Source organism: Tetrao urogallus, assembly GCF_951394365.1.
Source record: "Tetrao urogallus genome assembly, chromosome: 20".
Classification (NCBI taxonomy): Eukaryota; Metazoa; Chordata; class Aves; order Galliformes; family Phasianidae; genus Tetrao; species Tetrao urogallus.
This window is the reverse complement of record NC_136833.1, coordinates 4,724,798-4,745,748: the sequence shown is the minus strand read 5'-3', so window position 1 is coordinate 4,745,748 and position 20,951 is coordinate 4,724,798. Positions and strand designations below refer to the sequence as shown.

The window sequence follows — 20,951 nt, the reverse complement described above, 5'->3', positions numbered from 1 at the left end:
ACGCTGGCTGGCGGTGGCCCCCAGCCCTATATAGCACAGGGGACAGGCAGTGGTGACAGGTGACAGTGACATGCAGCAGGAGCTGCCAGCTCTTGCCCAAACTTGGAGTGGGAGGTGAGCTCTTTCCCCAGCCGTTTGGACTCTCCAGACTTTCTGAGCTCTTTTTTGCTATTTTATTTCTATTCACTGGTCACTACAGATCGACAGCTGTGGAGGTCTACTGCTGAGGAGCCGCAGCCTCAAGGAGCAGTTTGATTTTCTGAGCACTTCAGACTGGTAAGGTGCTTTTGTTCAGGGATATTCAACAGGCAGCCCAAACCAGAAGGGGCACAAATTTCATGTTTTTCCTTAAAACTCCCAAGCAGCCTAAAATGAGTGGGTTTTTTTTTTCCTCTGCTCCCCAGATGGAGGACCCCATCCAGCTGAAGGAGGAGGGCAACAAATATTTTCAAGCCAGCGACTATGAGAGAGCTGCTGAGAGCTACACGAAGGCCATGAAGCTCAACAAGGACAGGGCACTGCAGGCCGTGCTGTACCGCAACCGGGCAGCGTGCTTCCTGAAAAAGGTGAGGAAAGCTTTGGGTCCCATCGCATAGCATGAGCATGCTGGTTTAGCTCAGCAATGGTCCCAACCCCAAATTGCTGCAGGCTTTTCTATTGCCGCCTGCAGGCTGTTGTTGTCTGACCCATACCAGACATCCTCATTTCCTTCCATCACCAGTGAGATGGTATCCAAAGCTCCCTTCTTGCCTTCCATAGGCTCCTATTGCTTTCACCAGGGTGCCCTGTTAGTGGGAACAGAGCTTGAGTTGCACCAGCAGTGGGGTCACGCTCCACTGTCTCACTGCTGATGAATTGCTCTGCTCCTCTGGTTTTGCAGGAGGAATATGCCAAGGCAGCCTCGGATGCATCTAGAGGTAAGGAGAGGCTGAGTTTGTGTTCATCTGCTCCAGCCCACTCATGACTGCTTTTGGGGCACTGTTCTCATGGTGTTGTGTCCCCTAACACACAAGTGCTGGAGAAGGTATAAAAGGAGATGCAGCAGTTTGGTACATCAGTGCTGGTTTGGTACCAGTTCACTCTGAGATAACAATACCTATGCGTTCAGGAAAAGCAGCCAATGTATATTACAGGATCTAAGATCACCCAGTCCAACCATCCACCCTTGGCTGTGATTGTTCTACACCATGCCCCTCAGTGTGACATTGACCCCTTTCTGGAACACCTCCAGGGACAGTGACTCCACCACTCCCTGGGCAGCCTGTGCCAATGCATCACTGCTCTTTATGAGAAGAATTTGTTCTTAATATCCAACCTGAAGCAGATTTTACATGGGGGATTTTCAAGAAGCAGACTTTGATGCCCTGACCTTTGGATCCCTTTCCCAGCTATTGACATCAATTCTTCGGATATCAAAGCCTTGTACCGGCGCAGCCAAGCTCTAGAAAAATTGGGAAAATTGGACCAAGCATTCAAAGATGCTCAGAAATGTGCGACCATGGAGCCCCGCAACAAGAACTTCCAGGAGACCCTGAGGCGCCTGGGGGCTGACATCCAGGAGAAGGTAAATCCTGGGGCTCATGGACCTGGAGATGTGGCACTGAGGGACATGGTGGGGATGGGTTGAGGTTGGGCTTTGTGATCTTAGAGGTCTTTTCCAACCTTAATGATTCCATGATTGAATGGCTTTGTAGACATAGTGGGAATGGGTTGGGGTTTGACTAGATGACCTGGTGGTCTTTTCCAGCCTTAATGAGTCACGATTCTATTGGGGTGAGCTGGGCAATCATACCTGCTTTCTGAGAAGCAATGCCCATGTTGTTATCCAGCTTGCTGTCTGCCATTTGGGGACCGTGGTTGTCTTGAAGTGCAAAAGGAAAATTGCTTTGTGGTTTTCTGATGCTGCACACACTTTGTGTTGGCACAGCTGCGCATTCAGTTCTCCACGGACATGCGGGTGCAGAAGATGTTTGAAATCCTGCTGGATGAGAACAGCGAGAAGGAGAAGCGAGAGAGGGTGAGAATCTGGCATCGCTCCTGTGCTCAGGGAAGGTGGGCCCCAAAGTACCCAAACTGGGATCCAACCTGTCCATCTCTGCCACATTCCCTGCGTTTCTCTCCAGGTGCTGACTTGTTTTTTTTATAGGGAGGATCAAGACTGACCTCCAGGTGCACCTGGAGAAGATGCTTGGGATCAGAGCTGGGGATCCCAAACATATCCCAGAGGTGTTCTGGAAGCTGTGCTGCTGATCTCTCCTCTCTCTCCCACCCAGGCTGCCAACAACCTCATAGTCCTGGGCCGGGAGGAAGCGGGCGCCGAGAGGATTTTCCAGAACAATGGGGTCAGTTTGCTGCTGCAGCTGATAGAAACCAAAAATGCTGAGCTGGTCCTAGCAGCCGTGAGGACACTTTCGGGCATGTGCACAGGACATAAGGCTCGGGTGAGCAGCTTGGGACATTCACTGCTGTTGCCTTGTACCTGGAGAGAGAAAAATCACAGCTGTTCAATGCGCTCATGCCCTTTGCTAACAGCTCTGCTCTCTCCTTTCGGGGTCAGGCCACTGCCATCCTCCATTACGTGGGCATTGACAACATCTGCTCGTGGATGTCGGTGGACAATGAGGAGATCTCCCTGGCTGTCTGCAACCTCCTGCAGACCATCACTGACTGCTTGCTGGGACAGGGCAAGGAGGAGCACCATGGCAAGGAGGAGGCTCTCGTGCTAGGTAATGGCAGTCCTTGGTCTTGTTGGAGAAGCAAGGGAGCTGGTTCTCTAACTTCAATACCAATGTTGCAGCCATGTGATGGCTTTGACTGGTTTTCTCTGAGTTCACCAGCTTTCAGAGAAAGCTTCTCCTGACTGGCTGCTGCTGCTTTGCTTCTGTATAGATACTAAAAAAGACTTGAAGATGATCACGATGCGTTTGCTGGATATGTTGGTCAGTAAGAACGTATCTGGGCAGGGACGAGACCGAGCTCTCAACCTCCTCAACAAGAACATACCAAGAAAGGACCCGAAGGACCATGACAACAGCAGGACCACTTTTGTCATTGACAATGGTGAGTCCTTCCTCTCATCCCTGCTCTAACCTGGGAGGTGCTCAATGCCACAAACCCATGAGCAGAACATTCTTTTCAGTAAATCCCTTGATAATTTCTTTGTCTAAAGATGATGTGATCAGGCTATAAAGTAACTGGCAACTCAGCTGTCTGTTTCACTGCAAAAACACAGCAAACAGCATCCTGAGTTTTGGACATGCCCTCTCTCCTCTAGCAGCCGTATCACTTCATTGTTTCCAGGCTTAAAAAAGATATTGAAAGTGGTGGGTCAGATTCCTGAGATGCCTGGCTGCCTTCCGCTGACAGAGAACACCCAGCTGACTGCCTCCATCCTCCTCAATAAGCTCTACGATGACCTGCGCTGCGACCCCGAGCGCGACAACTACCGTGTGATCTGCGAGGAGTACATCAAGTGAGTGGGGTGGGCTCCCTGCAGGGCTAAAGAAAGCCGTGGGGCTTTTTGATGCCAAACTGAGGCCTTTGGAGTTAAGGATTTGCCAGAGATCCTGCAGGATCTTTGAGCATGGAGCCTCATGTACTCCTACCAGGTGGATTACAATCTTTGCATGAATCTGTGCTTGGCATGTCCCAGATACCTGTATATTTTGCTAATGGTGCTCAGCCCAGCAGAGAAATCACAGAATATCCCAAGTTGGAAGTGGGCCACAGGGATCACTGAGTTCACCTCCTGGCTCCACACCACCCAAAAATCAAGCCCTATTCTCTTGAAACAAAACTGCTCACTAATTCCTATCCCACAAGGAGCTACTCAAGGGAATGAGATCAGTGAGCACAAACTGTATGCTGACTCTGTCTGCCCCATGCAGGAGCAAAATTGACCCACAGAACATGGACAAGACACTCCATGCCATCCAGATGGTGTCTGGAGTTCTGCAAGGGCCCTTTGACTTGGGCAACAAGCTGCTTGGCATGAAGGGGGTGATGGAGATGATGGTTGCCCTGTGTGGGTCCGAGAGGGAGATCGACCAGCTGGTGGCTGTGGAAGCCCTCATCCACGCTTCCACCAAGCTGAGCCGAGCCACTTTCATCATCTCTAATGGAATAACACTCCTGAAGGAGATCTACAAGAAGACCAAGAATGAGAAGATCAAAATCCGAGCCCTAGTGGTAAGGATGCCAGCCCCTTTGTCACCTCCTTAACCCTGGGTTTGGCAGAGGGAGGAGGTGCTGGGGACGTGCTGGGGACGTGTTGGGATTGCTCACCACAGCTCAGGGATGGCTTCTGGTGCTTTCCTTACAAAGGAAGATGCAGACCAGAAAAAGCACAGGTATTACTGGTAACTTTGAGGGCAAAACTGCTTAATTTTCCACTAAAGACATCCAATAAGGGCACAACATCTGAATTTGCTGTGCAACAAGCTGCAAAGCCTATTGGGTTTTTGGATGTTTCCTCTTAGACTTGACTTCAGATACTGGTTTAGGCTGACTTTGGGCAGAAACACTAGAGGATTAATGAATTATTCAATTCCTCCTCAGGGTCTTTGCAAGCTGGGCTCAGCAGGAGGGACAGACTATGGGCTGCGGCAATTTGCTGAGGGCTCCACGGAGAAGCTTGCCAGGCAGTGCCGAAAGTGAGTTGTACCTTGGCATTAGTTCTGTTATTCCCGACTTTGCAAAGCATAACTATGTGCTCCTCCCTGGCTTCATTCCCTGCTGCAGAAATGCCTGCAGGGAGAATCATAGAATCAAAGAATCATTAGGGTTGGAGAAAACCTCTAAGATCCCTAAGTTCAAACCTAACCCATCCCACCATGCCCACTGACCACGTCCCTCAGTGCCACACCTCCACAGTTCTTGAATACCTCCACGGATGGTGACTCCTCCACTTCCCAGGCAGCCTGTGCCACTGCATTACCACTCTTTTGAAGAAGTTTTCCCTAATATCCAACCTGAAAACCTCCCCTGGAGCAATTTGAGGCCGTTCCCTCTTGTCCTATTGAAAGAAAAGTTCTTGTCCTGAGGCACCCATAGGGAGATGTAGTAGAACTCAAGTGCAGGCTCAAGCCTGAAATGTTCTCAGCACATTTGTTCTTCCTTCCTTCTTTCCAAAGAAATCAGTCCTGGCTCCTGAGATAAACGCAGATTTCTCTCTTCCAGGTGGTTGTGCAACACCAGCATTGATGCCCGTACCAGGAAGTGGGCTGTGGAAGGACTGGCATATCTGACCCTGGATGCAGACGTGAAAGATGACTTTGTGGAAGATGAGCAAGCCCTGCAAGCTATGTTTGAGTTAGCCAAGGTTCTACTCCCTTACAGTGTTCTCTCATCCCTCTTGTAGCAGCTCTCCAGAGTAACACTATCTCCCTAAGCAGGAGCAGTTCTGACTGCAAACCCTCATCTCTAGTTTAGAAGAAGTTCAGTTTTGTATGTGCTGCTGAGATACCCAAAACTTGTTATCAACAGATAAGAGCAGAAGTTTGCTCTTAACCTTTACTATCAGCGACTGTAATAGGTGTTACCACATGAAAACCAAAGGCATCAAGGTTCTGACACCATCTGATGGGACCGTGTCCTGTTTGACCATAAACTTCAGTTTTTCCCTCATCTGGGAGTAAGCCAGTGAGCACTTCAACTAGGACTTTTATTTCTCTGTGCAGACAAGTGACAAGACTATCCTGTATTCTGTGGCTTCTGCACTGGTGAACTGCACCAACAGCTATGATACAAAGGAGCTGGTCCCAGAGCTGGTGCAACTGGCCAAATTCTCTAAGCAACACGTGCCTGAGGAGCATCCCAAGGTAGGCTGTGTGTGGCCAGGAGGTGCTCAGGTCTGAAGATTTTAGATGTTAGGTGGAAGTTCCTTACTCAGAGGGGGGCGATGCACTGAACAGGCTGTCCAGAGAGCTGTGGGTGCCCCATCCCAGGAGATGCTAAGGCCAGGCTGGATGCAGCTCTGGGCAGATGAGCTGGTAGGGGACAGCGAGCCCATGGGGGCTTGGAACTATGTGATATTGAAGGTCCCTTCCCAGTCCATTCTGTGATGATTTTCTTTGGGTATTCATCATCACAGCCACCAGGTCTCCTGGTTCCCAGCCTATCAAGCTGAAACTGCTTTGCTCCCCAGCAGGATGGCAGCTGCTAGAGGCTAATCCGTTCCCATGTCCTCCCCTCTGCAGGACAAGAAGGATTTTGTCGTGAAGCGAGTGAAGCGGCTGCTAAAAGCTGGCGTTGTCTCGGCCTTGGCCTGCATGGTGAAAGCTGACAGTGCCATACTGACAGACCAGAGCAAGGAGCTCATCGCCAGGTGCCTGCTGGGCTGCTGGGCTTTGCCTGGGATAGAGTTAATTGCAAAGCCTTTGTCCTGTCCCGTGAGGGAGGGGGGTTATTGCTGCTCCAGTGAGCGGTGCTGTGCTTTTGCAGGGTGTTCCTCGCGTTATGTGATGACCCCAAGGACCGTGGGACCATTGTTGCTCAAGGTGGTGGAAAGGTGATTCCTCTTCTACCTGCAGCCCAGCCTGACGTGCATTAAATGTCTGTTGGGATCCTGCAATGAGGGGAGGTGGCATTTAATGCTTTCCGGTGTGTTAGGCCCTGATACCTCTGGCTGTGGAAGGCACAGACGTTGGCAAGATAAAAGCTTCTCATGCCCTGGCAAAAATTGCTGCTATCTCCAATCCAGACATAGCGTTCCCAGGAGAGAGGGTGAGTTTTAAAATAAAAAAGAGAGGTGAGAAACCACTTGTTTTGTTACTTTTCTTTTTTCAAATGAAAATCACCAATATCATTCAAATGAATATCACCAATATGGAAAAGTAGTGATACCTCTTGTTCTCAGGTGTACGAGGTGGTGAGGCCCCTCGTCAGCTTGCTGAACACTGAGAGAGATGGCCTCCAGAACTATGAGGCTCTCCTGGGACTCACTAATTTTTCAGGAAGAAGTGATAAGCTTAGGTGAGTGCTGCTGCTTTTTGGGCTTCTTCCCTGCCCAGCTGCTTTATCAGGAGTGAATCTGAATTTTACTTCAATGCTTTTCTCATAGATTTGGGAAGAGTGGTTAATTTGAGCTGCCTTTGCCTTTTTGTTCAGGTCTCTGAACAAAAAGATCCATAAAATACCCAGTAAGAAGTGTTTTTCCTCTGGAAAGGGGAAAAATAGCGTGAATTCAATTTGCATTAGGCAAGGAATAAACCACATATCATGAGTCCTTGTGCTGTGGGCAGATTTATTTCAAGCCCCCCACATCTCTCATCTGTCTGCAGTTAATGTTTTAGGTTGATTACAGGAAAAGAGAAAATGATTTCAAATTAACGTAGGGCAGATTTAGGTTGGATGTAATGAAGAAGTTTTTACAAGGAGGGTGGTGAGGCACCACATCGGCTGCTGAGAGTAGGGCTGATGCCAGTCCCTGCAGACCCCCAGGGTCAGGCTGGAGAGCTGCAAGCACTGATGGAGCTGTGGGTGTCCCTGTGCACTGCAGCAGTGGGACCAGATGGCCTCTGGGAGTCTGTCTGAACTCCAACCATTCCATGATTATCCCATCTCATGATGTGTTTTGATTCGTCTTCAACACAGGATGAAAATAGTCAAAGAAAGGGCACTGCCAGACATTGAAAACTATATGTTTGAGAACCATGACCAGCTCCGACAGGCAGCCACGGAATGCATGTGCAACCTGGTGGTCAGCAAGGAGGTAACTGCATCTCAGGTCTGGCTGCGTGCAGCAGCTCCTGAGGCACCTCGATGAGTGCTCACACTCTGCGTTGTCTCTGGATTCTGTGACTTTTTCCAGGTTCAGGAGCGGTTCGTGGCTGATGGAAATGACCGGCTGAAGCTGGTGGTGTTACTGTGTGGTGAGGATGATGAGAAGGTCCAGAAAGCAGCAGCAGGAACCCTGGCCATGCTTACAGCAGCACAAAAGAAACTCTGCTCAAAGATGACTGAAGTGGTAAGACATAAGCCTGATTACCAACAGCGTAGGCATAACCTTGAATGCTTCTCTTAAGGAAGATGCAGTCCATCAGCTGTCCAGTGAGGAACTTAGTGTGCATGCTCCTTGTTCATCCCACAGAAAGTAAAGCAACTTTTCTTAAGCCAGCTTCCAAGGCTTCATCTTAGAGATGAAACCATTAATCTATAGCTGTTCTTCAAGTGAAGCCCAGCATATAAGCTGTCAGGCAAGGTTAGGAATGCACTATTACGCCCTTAAAATTTGATTGAGGTATTCTTCAGACCAGTACTAACAACATTTCCCTTCCTTGAAGACCACCCAGTGGCTTGAAATCCTGCAGAGGCTCTGCTTGCACGATAACATAGAAGTGCAGCACCGTGGACTGGTCATCACTTTCAATTTAATCAGTGCCAGCAAAGAGCTGGCAAAGAAATTGGTGGAGTCAGAGCTCCTGGAGATCCTGACGTTTGTTGGCAAGCAAGAAGATGACCCCAAGAAGCAGCATGTAATTAACGCAGCACGTGACTGTCTCACAAAGTGCATGGATTACGGGCTGATCAAACCTCTCTCTCGAGCGTGAGGAAATGGAAAGTACCAGAGAGGGTTGGGTGGGGAAAAAAACTTACTGAGAAATGTGAAGAACAGAGCCATCAAGAAAACCCCATTGCCAAGGCAAGGAATAGAGCTTGGGGAGAGTTTTGAGGGATTGGTGTTTGGAAAAGGGGGCATTTGCATGAGAAATTCAGAAAGCATCCATCTGAGCTCAAGATGGTGTAAATCCATTCATGACCCCCATTCACTTCTGCAACCGTTCACAGCTCCTAGTACCACGGTAGCACCAGGCTTAGTTGCCTCCCATCCAGTGGTCAGAACATAAATTGCGTGCTTTTCTTTGTGTTTTTAAATGGCTTTAAGCAGTGTGTAAGAGTGGAGGATGAACTCTTAATAAAGTCACTACTTTGCTTCACATAGAATCTCTGCTGCTTTGCTTTAATCAAGCAAATGAATGGTCGAGGGCAATACTCAGTTGCAAAGTTACAAAACACAGAGCAACCTAGACTAACCAGTTTGTGGCACAAGCTAATTCACACCAGTTTCAAAATATCAAATGTGCAAAGATGTGAAAATCAGCTAGATGAAGAGGCAGCACTGATGACGTAAGCTGAGGTTCACACCAGAAACACACAGAGGGCCCAACAGGGAATACTGAAAACATCTGATGAAGGAAGAACAAGCAGCCACCAGTTGGCAACCACGCTGCAATTTTATTGTATAAATATCTGCATTCCTATCAATAGATTCTCTATGCATGCTATGCATAACACAAATAAAAGACTCTTGCTTTAGTCTGCAGCAGAACAGAAATCTAAGTGCACAGGAAATATGATATTCTGCAGTGATCTGAAAGCACATTAAAATATTTCCGATTGTAGTGTTAGTGACATTCCTGTGATCAGCAGGGCATGATTAAATGATTGACGTGTGGAGGACAAGAAGGGAATCGTGCAGATAGTCTTCCCTAGTTAATGACTACTAGTTAATGACTAAGGAAAAAAGGAAGATGCCTCCAGCTTCCAGAAGTAAGAGAAGCAAGAATGTTTGCGCTAATAGATTTGACAATCTGAGGCAAGTTTACTTCAAGGCTGATCCAGATGGGTACTATGTCTTATTTTAACCATATCCAGTATAATCATTGGTGTCTTGTAAGCATAAAGGGAGAGTATTAGATTCTTCTTCCAAACCAGCTGAGCCACAGGCCATTCTATAGTGGAAAACAACATAACAACACGGAGGTCCGTGGCTTGTTTTCAACCAGCCTTCAATTTTAGATATCCAGTTTTAGGAATTTTGGATCTGTTCTTTGAAAGGACTTTGCATTTAAGAGTTTTGCCTAACTGGCATGTCTGAAACCAAGACAGAAGTGCTACTGATACCTAAGGTCAGTAATGCAAAGCTGATACAACTAGGTGGTTCTAACTCATAGTGACTTGCTGAAGTTGAGTGGGAAGGTCTCTCGTAAATGCTATTTCTGTGTATAGTAGTTAAAACATGGACAGAAGGCTTCATTTTCTACTCCATTAGGTGGCTAAGAAAGTACTTCCTTAGGTACCTAACAAATAAGCTTACAATTTTGAGTTCCTGAGCTATGCAGTAGATTTTTTAATCAGAGCAGTACTATAGTGAGCTTTTTCTGTGTACCAAAGCTCACATAACAAGTGCATATTTAAATTAGCTCTGGATGCTACAGATACTAATATATTATTTAAAACCTCATTATGGTTGGGAAGGGGATAAGGAATAATAGCAAACACAATCTTTCTTTCTAAGCCAGAGAAACGACGGAAGCTGTCTAGAACAGTGCACTCCTCTAGCCCTTCACCCATTTGTCTTGGTAATATTTTTGATATCCTCAATGCTTCTCTCAGTATTTTGCTGTGCCTCTTTACTTGGGCAGTGTTGTAGCACAGAATAGCTATATCTTTCTCAGAGTAACCACTTCTAAGATAATTATGACAATGCTTTGCCACATACTCTGCTATTTCATAGCAGTTTTTCTTAGGTACTATTTCAAAGTAGCCTCTGACACCATGAGCACATGTGGCTGTACGTACCAACCTCCGTAAACGTGCTTGCAGGATACCGATTGCAGGATTCTCTACAATCTTTTCCATTATGTACTTTAGCCTGCAATAGATACTGCTAGCATTACGAACCACCTTGTTTAGCATCTCCACAGGATCATGCTGTTTTGGTTGTGGAAGACCAGTGGAGAAGCAGTGAGTTGTCTGCAAGTAGTCCAAGAAAATCCACAGAAAGCCAGGCTCAGAGTGCTCTGGTGAAGTCAAAGCCAATGCCTTTCCATACCAATCACCATCCTCATCTCGGAAATTCTGTGCTTCATCAATTATTATGTGCTTCACGTAACTATAATCGTTCTTCAAAAAGGTTACTCTTGTCACAGCTTGGCAGATGTTCTTCTTTCTACAGAAGAAATGCAAGTGGATTTAAAACAGTCTCTGTGCATGGTAAACTACAAGTTATACTCGATCAGAACAAAATAATGCCCGTGGTATTTTAATCACATTTATCAGTAGATATTAGGGATGTCAAGAGAAAAAAAAATGAACCTAACTAAAAATACATTCCAAATACACATTTTGAAAACTGCAATGGTGATGGACACCTGGCACACCAAATCTAACCAGTGCTCAGCTATTTCAAAAAGTGTTGGTCAAAGAACATATTGAAAAAATAACAGGAGTAAAGACTTACCTCACAAAATCTTTCAGAGGTTTGTTCTCACATATGTAAAGAACCTCCTGTTGTTTGCATTTAAACATACTTTTTATTTTCTCTATGAGTTTGAGGGCCACAATAGTTTTTCCTGTTCCTGGTAGACCGTAAACATACAGCTTCTTAGTTTTGTGGAGATTTTCTGACAGTAGCTGGAATTGTTCAATGGTCAAGAGGTTCAAAAACTCAAAGCCAACAGAGTAACTCAAGAAAGATTTGAAATTCAGCAAAACTATGATGAGAGAATGCAAGAGGTTTTTCAAGCTGACGCTGTCGATTGAGCCATAGTTTTCAGGATACAGTTTTTGAACATTCAGATCCCATTCTTCTCCACAGTTAGAGCTGAGAGGCAAAGTCAGTAGCTTTGGTATTACACACAATTTGTGAGTATAACCTCCAGTGTTGACTAATTTCTCCTTCAGCCTCCAGGCTGTGCGTCGTGAGTAGTGAAATAAACCCTCAGAGAGATGTTCACATACTGTATAGAGGATAGGTGGCCTGCCGTTGGCTACTAGGAGAGCGTCACAGATTATGTCTTGGTTTTCTGACAGGCCAACCTCAACAGCCCAGCTTCTGGAAAATATCACAACTCCTTCAGAAACATCCTTCAACTGTTCATCCATTAAACTCTTCAGCCCCAGGTGCTCTTGGAAGAGATCTTTACTGAGTTTTTCTGGAGTATATATTAGGCTGTGGGATTTCACTATCAATGCAGAGCACAAGAAGTAGTTGGTGTTAATATAAAGTATAAAAATCCAGCCCTCTAAAATGATGCTGAGAAGATTCATACTGGTGGAAGACCACAAATACTGATCCTAGCTGCCTGAAAGCCCTTTTCATGTGTTTCTAGATTTAAGGTTTTTTTTAATGCTGAGTTATCTGATGATGCAGTATTTACATTTCCTACCCAGGTCACAGTTCTTTTACTAAAGATGCCAGCACAGGGCCACCTTATTCCTGCCATGCTTAGGTAAACCAGCCTAGCAGACAAATTAACAAACAGCTCAATAGAAAAGCCCCCGGACACTTGGCTGATCTTGCAGTGCCACAGAAATTCTGCTCTCTTCCCAGGCCCTGTCTTTTTACATATTTTGGGCTGATTCCAAGTGAACTTACCCTACTATCTTTCCCACTTCTCAGTAGACTGTGAAAAATTCGCACAGCCACGCTCTGTCCCCAGAGATGTTCAGCTAGCTGAGCTCCATCATATATACATGATAATATCTGGAAGATGTCAGTCCTTGGGGAAGGGGCACCAACCTTTGGATGCAGTGTTGCCATCAGGTCTGCAAACCATTTCCATCTCCCTCACCTGTTTAAATACTTTCTTCAAACTCCTTGATCACATCCTTGGGATTCATCTTTAGACCTATCAGTCAGTGAAAGCAATGCGTATACCTACCTGGAAACAGTTGCTCACAAAGATCATCCAGGCTGTTAAGGCCCCGGTGTGAGTAAACTGACTTGGCACAGGGCGGCCCCCCTGTCACACTGAGCTCCAGCTTAAAGTTCTCAGAAAGTTGTGACAGATCTGGAAATGAGAAATGAAAACATACTATAGCATGAGCTGTTGCTGCCCCTTAGTGCAAGGTGTACAAACCATCCTCATGCTGGTTTTAAACCTTTTATTCTTATTTAAAATAACAAATGTGATAAATAAACAGAAGGAGTGGACAACAGCTGATTAGCAGTGAATAGACTCCAGTTACGGATCATAGAGTTATTCTTGGTCTTCTTATCTCTAACTACTGTTGTGATCTCTAGCTCTATTAGTGATACTCCTTTCATTGCCCAAGAATTGGCCAATGAACAAACAATCTCTGTCTACACCTTTCTGCCTGCCAAGCTGGTAGCCACACTGGAGAAAGACCCTAAAAGGCAGGAGGACCAAGACAGTTTGGACTGAATCCAACCTACAGAAAACCAAAGGAAATACCAAAATCAGGAGTGGATTATTCTGAGTCTTACAGACCTGGATCAGCAGAGGTCATCCACGCAGCCCATTCATTTCCTTTCAGTCTCCTGATAGTGCCTCCGTCGAACAGCCATGACTGCGGATCTTCTGCAAACACTACACAAGTGAATGGCTCAACCTTCACAGCACAGACATAGCCATAGTGCTCTACCGCCCCATTATACACTTTGAAGATTTTGTATTCACACCTTATCTGGTGTTCACATTCACGTTTGCAGAAATGGAAGATGGTTAATTTTTCCTGATAAACATAATCAATTAGGTTTCTTAATTTTTCGAGGCCCTCATCATCACTTTTGAATCCCTGTACGACCCTGTTATCATCCACACCAATCCACAAATACCCGCCGCCATCTGTATTTGCAAATCCAGAGATGTACTGAGGCAATATCTCATTAACACGAGTGAAAAACTTTTCAGTGGAAAAATGCTTAAATTCCATGTTCCCTGACTCCGTGAAATTCAATGTCTCTCCACACTGCAGTTGGTCCCTATTAAACAATTCAGCAACAGTGTTATTTACAATATGCATGTCTTCATCAGCAGCCATTGTCTTCCTTTTTATAGCAGGTGCTCCTGTGCTATATTCTGCCCTAGCTTTATTTTGCTTTTCTTCAAGGAAAATCAAAGCTTCAGTAGGGGTCATGTGGGAAAGAGAAGCACCATTTCTTGTGTACAACCCACTACGGAGGCTACAGATACGTGGCTTTGCAGAGCTAGAGATTGAGGATATCTTTTCGCTGTTCCATGTTTTAATAAAAATCAAAAGGTTGTTATCCTGCTGTTTAAAGTCCAGGTATTTTGCCAAATCCGGAAATAAAAGAAGAGAACGAAAAATATCTTGTAAATCCAGCCCAATATCATCTCTCTGTAAGTCGTAGTTTTCATTTTCTGTCTCTGCTTTTACCACACCTCCTCCAGAGTTTAGCAAGGCACACACTGCAGAGGCAAGGATGTGTTTTTGATCTTGTTTCAAATTTTTTGGCATCTTTTTTCTTGCTTTCTCACCAAAGGTTATTTTTCCAACACACAAAACTAGTTCAGGATACTGTGTTGCTTCATCAACCCACACCAGCAGCTGTGGCTGCAGCTGATGGTCCTCAAGAGCCATTTTGGGCCTGGAACAATTGTTAAAAAAAACTGCTTACCATTTAGGTCAAAACATCGCACTTCCAGATGCTCCCCCCAAAAAAACATTACCTTAGCAGCAGCTACTCTCCAAACAGCAAATACAGAGAGAGAGATTAAACGAATTGTAATAATTTGTTCCCCCAAATGGGTCCCAACCTTTGGTTTCTGGGAGTTTTTGTGCTTCCTCCATGCCACCTCCTCTATTCTGAGTACAGCAGCCTGCAACAGCCCAGAGCAGCAGCACCCACTGCACAGCACTTACCTACCGCTTCCAAAACAGAGAGCGTGCCTGAAATCCACAGACCACCATCTCTCTCTTCCCTTACATCCAGTCTCAGCCTCCTCTCTGTTACCTGGAAGCCATTTCCCCTTGTCCCATCACACAGACTCTAAGAGCCCATCTCCTTTCTCACAGCCCCTTTAGACACTAGAAGAAATCACAAGCAAGCAACTGTTAGTTTAACTATTGTATCAAATCATGGTCATACTTTTCCTTTAAAAGCACTTTCTGTTGAGCTGATGGGATGATTTGTATTTTTAGCTGCTGTTAGTTCCCTGTTTTTATTCAGAGGAATACAAAAGCTCATCGCTCCCATTTCGAAAGAAAAAGCCGCTACGCCTCGCAAGGCCGGCCCGCACCTCAACCACGCAAGGCGGAAAAAGCTCGCACCAGCGCCTCGCCTTCCTATTGGCGAGCTCTCTGAGTCAGTAGAACCGCGTGTTGCCATTGGATGGAGCCGGGGAGGGGGCGGGACGAAGCGGTAAGTTGTTGCTGGGCGCATGGCGTCTCGGTGAGCGGGGCGCTGAGGGGAGCAGGCCCGACTCTGAGGAGCGGGGAAAGGGCGGGCGGGCTGCAGAGGGCGCGAGGCGTCGGAGGCGATCGGGGACTCAGGGGATGGAATCAGGGCCTGGCTGGCAGGGATGAGTGCGTGGAGGAGATGGGTGGCTTGAGGAGGTGGTCGGGTTAAGATAGGCCTGGGGGCCCTTGGAGGGCTGCTGCGGGGTTGTGTGGCAGGGTTTTCCTCCGCCTGGTGCTGGGCCTTCCTGGCACCTCAGCTTATGGTTACTGTATCTTACATGCAAAGCATGCTTTAGCCTCTTAGCTGTAACAGCAAGCACTGCTAAGGAGACAGAAAATGCTGCTCCTGTGGATGAGTAACACAAACCAGCTCCTTCTACCTGTTGCACTCCTGTGTGTGAGGTGGAGTTTTAAGTTTGAAGCCAAGGGAGCAGCAGTAAAAGGCGCAGCAATAAAAGGGGTCTTTGTGTGCAGCAGGAGATACATGCTGGTTGAGCAGTAGTGTTCAGGAAGAAGAAATGGAGAGCTTTTCCTTCTCCATTTCTCATTTGGCTTTGTCACACATGCAACTGAATGCACAAGCTCTATGAAGGAGTGAAAGCCAGCACACGGATGGCACCAAGTACCACCTCTACAGCACTGCTCTGTCAGGGAGTTGAGTATAAATAACTTCGGGTTATTTATTTATTAAATAAAAGTTATTTATTTGCGTTGAGTATAAGCAGGTAGACCTACAGTTATATACAGAAGGAAAAGTCAACTCACCCAGCTAGTGGAGGGGCTCTCTGGCTATGCAGCACTCCTTCTCAAACAGCAGTCTAAGTCCAAAGGATGTTCTCCTTTCTCTAGCTAGCTCCAATATGTGCTACTTCTGGGTCCACCCTTTCCGGTTATGTGGGGAGTATAAGTGTAATTTGTGCTTCCTGAGTCAGCCACAACCCTTCCTTATGTGTTCAGTCCAGCCTTGGACTGACGTGGTGTTTTGTTTTTGTTTGTTTTTCTTTCTTTCTTTCTTCTTTTCTAGAAGCAAACAAGCATCTGGAACTAGAACTTTTTCTGTGCTATTTTCTGATCTGGGAGCAGATTTCTCGTTGAATGGAAACGGGTTTGCCCAAAGCAATGATGAGTGAAGTGTTCTCTGAACTGGTATTGCTGAGACTTTTAGTCTTTGCTCTGACCAGGGCATGATCACGTAATCTTCTCTCTGAGCTTATTTAGGCTAAACTCTTCTAGAGCAAACAACTTTGCTGCTGCTTGAAATAGGAAAAAAAATCATAGTTTGTTTGTTTTTTTTTTTTTAGCAGTAGAAAAAATATTGATTTGAAAACTGGGTTGTGCAAATAGCTGTTTGGATTTGTGTATCTTGCTGCAATATCATTTAGTACAGAGCTTGCAGTGAGAGAGGTTTCTTGGCTTTTCTCCTACATGTGGCCTGGCTTTCGGACCTCCAGGTGCTATGGCCTCTGTATCCTCTGCGCTTGTAAATGCAATGTAGACTCTGTAAAATGTCGTTTGACACTTTTTCTGGTAAAGCACTCATCAGAGGTTAGCACTAATGCAGCGAACAGCATTTCTAGTTGTGAGCTCTGTTGTCAGGGGTGGCTCTGGTGCTCTGCTCTCATGCTGTCTGTTGGGTGTGAGATGGAGAGGAGCAGGTGAAGAAGTCATTCAGCTGCTTCTCTTCTGGTAGGGCTTAGGATGCTGCAGGTATTATTGTTAATGCAGCTGTTAGAGAAAGAATATGCCTAACGTAGGATTCCCCTAGGCTGTTCATTGGAGATGGTTTTTATTATGTGTGGATTTTCAGAAAGGTAATTATAATGTTGATTATAAGAAAGATAATTGAAACCTGACAAGGTTTCAAATGACTTCTCTGATGTCATGAGACCCCTCTAAAAGATTACCTGGGTTCTTAGGTACCTATTGAGGTACCCAGAAAAAGTGACACTCAGAATGCCTGGTAGGTGCTGAGGGGGTTTTAATTTCTATTTTTGAAAACACTTTTTGTGACTTTTCACTGACGCCTGATTCAGTGGTTAGGAATTAGTGATGGGCTGTACTGATCTGAATCCATGGGACTGCAGAGGGATGAAGTGCAGCCCTTTCAGGGAGGAGAAGAGGCTGAGCTAATGAAACAAGTACAAGAAAAGATATGGGGCCACTGTAATGCAGTTTTTTATTCTCTTCAGGTTTTGGTGCCAGCTTTGTGTTCGTTTCTCTCTGCTTGTGGAAAAGGAAGCTTCTATGGGGGATGTATCCAGGAGTACAGTTACAGTGATTCCCTTCTGAGGACAAATCACATTGTTTCTGATGAGGAAGAATGGAAGGCAACTCAATTGTTAGTGCTTTCTTTTTTTTTTTTTTTTCTTTCTTTGTCTAGATTTGCTCAGAACATGGCTTAGCTTTGCTGGGTGTTCTAAACAAGATTTGCAAAGTCAAATTCTGACAACGACGTGCTGTGCAACTCCAGTGTCACTGCTAATGTTGATGTAATTGTATTAATAATACCATGCACTGAGGATACTTTGGTTGTGACCATAGACCTCAGTTAATTTGTAAACTCCAAGGTTGGTTTAATAAAGCTGGTGGTCCTTTACAAATAGATTTCTCGTCTGTCGTTAGACCTTATGGCAATTACAACACAGTGGAAAAGCAGATAAAATGTAATATTTATGTAATTCTCATTAGTTTCACAGCTTTGTTTTAAAGCAAGAAACCTGAACAGATATTAATTTGTCCGTTAAGGACAGGCCAGTCAGAAGCAGTCAGTGTCAGGTTGGTATTCTTCAGCGACCTGCAGGATTGTTAAACATCTACCAGGTAACTGCTAGCCTGTCACTGCTGTGGGCTTAATGCCCGTTAGTCAGATAGGCATTAAAGAGCTGTTTAACATTCAGAAGAGTAATTAGAGCTGTTCAGACCTGGGAGGCTCACATGTGGGTGATTCTGTGCGGGAAGGGTGGTACAGAATTTGCCTACATAATTTGTGCAGCAAGTTTTGCTTCACGTCACAGAATCACAGAATGGTCCAGGTTGGAAGGGACCTCAAGGATCATGAATCTCCAAAGCCCCACCACAGGCAGGACCACCAACCTCCCATTTAATACCAGACCAGGCTGCCCAGGGCCCCCTCCAAGCTGGCCTTGAACACCTCCAGGGACAGGGCATCCAAAATGTCTTAAAACGTCAAAGTAATAGTTAATTCAAACCTAGACATTAAAGATTCCCAGCACATGAAACACTTATCTTGTACCCACAACCCTCATCTGCAAAGATGAACTGCCAGCAAGCTTTTTCCAATCGTCAAAAATTTATTTGGATTCTCGATCAAGAAAGAATTTTGCTTTATAAAAGCAGGTAACAACAGAATCAGAGACTTATTTAACAATTAATTAATTGGCACAGCTGCTGCTTTAAGTTGGTTTGTCATTTCTCTCCCTTGTGGAGAAAAGGTATCCTCCCTCTTCTATCCCTGCTTACATTTCAACTCTTATTTCTATAAAGAGTCAGAGGTTTTAATTTAGAACCGTTGGTGGGAATGAAGGACGTCATTCAGAGGTGCTTAGGAGCAGACCTCCACGAGCAGCTCAAACCTTGAGCCCCTTTCATCGTTACTTTCTCCCCTTTGAGGGAGTCACAGAGCGGCATCCAGCTGCCCGCAGTGCAGCACCACACCGAACGCCCAGCCGCTGTCCTCAGAGATCTCTGAAGCTCAGCGCAGCTCTTTCAGCTCTCAGGAGAGTACAGTTTGACGAGGTGCTGGAGCTCCGTGGCGTAGCCAGTGACTGGGCAGCGCTGGTGAGTCTTCACATAATTATACACACAACGGTAGCAAAACACAAAGCCGGACGTGGACAGGGCTGTGGCGTTGACTCGGGCTTTGCGGCACAGAGGGCACACTGTCTTCAGTTTGGGTAAGAGAGCTGAGCCCACCCCCTGGTCGAGATGCACAGGGGGTGGAGGAGTAGGAAGCGCTGTCAGAGATTTGATAGTTTCTTGGTTTTCAGAGGAGTACCACCAGTCCAGGAACTGCAGGAAGAACACGCATACAGACAGGCCGGTGGACAGCGAGAAGGCGATGCCACCCAAAGCCTTCCTCACTGCTGACTGCACTTGTGTTTTAATGCTGCAGGAGGGAGAGAAGAAACGGAGAAATAATTAGCACTGTGCATTAGTGCATCTGCAAACTAACAGAGCAGGGGAGAAAAGCACTGCTTTATACAGCTTAACTCTAAGCCGTGACATCAGGGCGTCTGGTGTTGGTAACAAAGTATCTGCTAGGATGTTTTTCTCAGATCTTTGTACACTAAGAAAGCTTCAGGTCATGCGCCAACTAAATTAGAAGAGTTTGGATTGAAGGGGCGGGGACCACAGATGGTTTCACTCATGGATCGCTGTTTTACAGAACATCAAACATCCTTATGTCTTAGTTGCAGCTCACAGAAATCTAATAGCTCAGTTTCCATCCTTTTAGCAGAATTGCTGCAGTCAACTTTCCTTGTTAGAAACATGTAGGTAACAACAGAACAGGATGGAGGTTGGAATGCAAAAAAAAAACAAAACAATTTCATTACCACTAAGTCCTGTGAAGCTAATCCCTGCTACCTGTTTTCATATTTTCACTACTTATATTCCTTCTGGAGCATGTTTTGAGAGAAGGCAGCTTAATCTTGAAGGTCAGTAACACTCTGGAATGCAGCTGCTGACATACCTGTGTGTTTGACTCGAGGCTGCTACAGGCAGTTTCTTCTCCAGGGCCTGGATATCCTCTGCAGTCAGTCTCACCAGGCGAACGCCAGCCAGTCGCAGCAAGGGGGAATGATGCTGAGCCTTCCCGAGGATGTAGCACAACTGCTGGATCAGAAACCAGCCCTCCCAGGCCATGTTTACAAAGGGGTAGGCGGCTAGGAAGGCTCGGTAAAAACGCTTCCAGGAGGATGATGGAGGATGGATGGAGTACTCATCCTCTTCCCTAAGGCTGGACACAAGCTTCTCTAGCTTTCCTTTTAGGTAAGGAACGAGAATCAGCAACAGGAGAGACTTCCAGTGCTGCTTCTTCGGCAGGCCAGCAGCGGCCAAAGGTTGCTGTTTGCAATCTCCTGTCGGTATCCTCTTTAAGCTATAAAAGTTCTCAGAAAAGGAGGCACTGCACCTGGCCAGGTAGTGCTGCTGGAGCAGAAAATCCAGAAGGACGTAGATCTCATCGAACCTGCGCCAGAGGAGGCCGTACCGGCCTGGATTAGACTCAGCAAGCACCTGCAATGAAAGAGACACAGCAGGGATGGATCTGGTTGTGCTGTGAGTTACGCCAAACTGCTCTGGTAGCTTATGAGAATCACAGAATCATTAAGGTTGTAAGAGGCCTTTCAGGTCCCCAAGTCCAGCCCCAGCCCACCGTGCCCACTGACCACAGCCCTCAGCGCCACATCTCCCTGGTTCTGGAACACCTGCAGGGTCGGACTCCCCCAAGAGTGGGCAGCTGTGCTGAGAGGCAGCGGAGGTGAGGCCCGGTGGGTTTCCTGCCCTGAGCTCCCTCCTTCAGGCCCTTACCTTGACCAGGTGCAGCAGGGCGGGCTTCACGGCCGCCATCAGGCTGTCCTGAGCCACCGCCTCGAAGATGGAGGGCCGGTCATCACCGGCCGCCTCGGCCGTCAGGTGGGCGCCCAGCTCCGCCATGCTGCTCGCCCCGCTCCGCCGCAAGGGGGCGCTGCGACTCCCACCCCGTTGCGGAGGCCGAGCGGGCGGCGCTCCGCCTCCTTCTCTCGCCCTTCTATGGTGGAGGG

At 46.5% G+C, this 20,951-nt stretch overlaps 3 protein-coding genes across 3 annotated transcripts; 1 reads left to right on the top strand and 2 right to left on the bottom strand.

The window, feature by feature from the left end:
* Positions 1–404: 404 nt before the first annotated feature.
* Positions 405–8,850, top strand: UNC45B (unc-45 myosin chaperone B; the record flags this gene model as incomplete). The annotated part of the gene is made up of 19 exons (XM_079545174.1): positions 405–566; positions 881–917; positions 1,389–1,564; positions 1,928–2,017; positions 2,274–2,441; positions 2,558–2,726; positions 2,890–3,060; positions 3,301–3,472; positions 3,888–4,188; positions 4,558–4,652; positions 5,179–5,320; positions 5,679–5,819; positions 6,198–6,325; positions 6,442–6,508; positions 6,610–6,723; positions 6,857–6,972; positions 7,594–7,711; positions 7,811–7,966; positions 8,283–8,850. 19 exons carry the CDS (start codon positions 405–407, stop codon positions 8,547–8,549), a joined length of 2,790 nt encoding a protein of 929 aa, XP_079401300.1. The 3' UTR covers positions 8,550–8,850.
* Positions 8,851–9,100: 250 nt separating this feature from the next.
* On the bottom strand, positions 9,101–13,680 carry LOC306954219 (schlafen family member 5-like; the record flags this gene model as incomplete). The annotated part of the gene is made up of 5 exons (XM_079545280.1): positions 9,101–9,118; positions 10,417–10,951; positions 11,243–11,966; positions 12,666–12,794; positions 13,236–13,680. The coding sequence occupies 5 exons, from the start codon at positions 13,678–13,680 to the stop codon at positions 9,101–9,103; spliced, it is 1,851 nt and encodes a 616-aa protein (XP_079401406.1).
* A 5,214-nt stretch (positions 13,681–18,894) lies between these two features.
* Positions 18,895–20,844, bottom strand: PEX12 (peroxisomal biogenesis factor 12; the record flags this gene model as incomplete). Its single annotated transcript, XM_079545123.1, has 3 exons — positions 18,895–19,294; positions 19,880–20,424; positions 20,719–20,844. 3 exons carry the CDS (start codon positions 20,842–20,844, stop codon positions 18,895–18,897), a joined length of 1,071 nt encoding a protein of 356 aa, XP_079401249.1.
* Between the last annotated feature and the right edge of the window lie 107 nt (positions 20,845–20,951).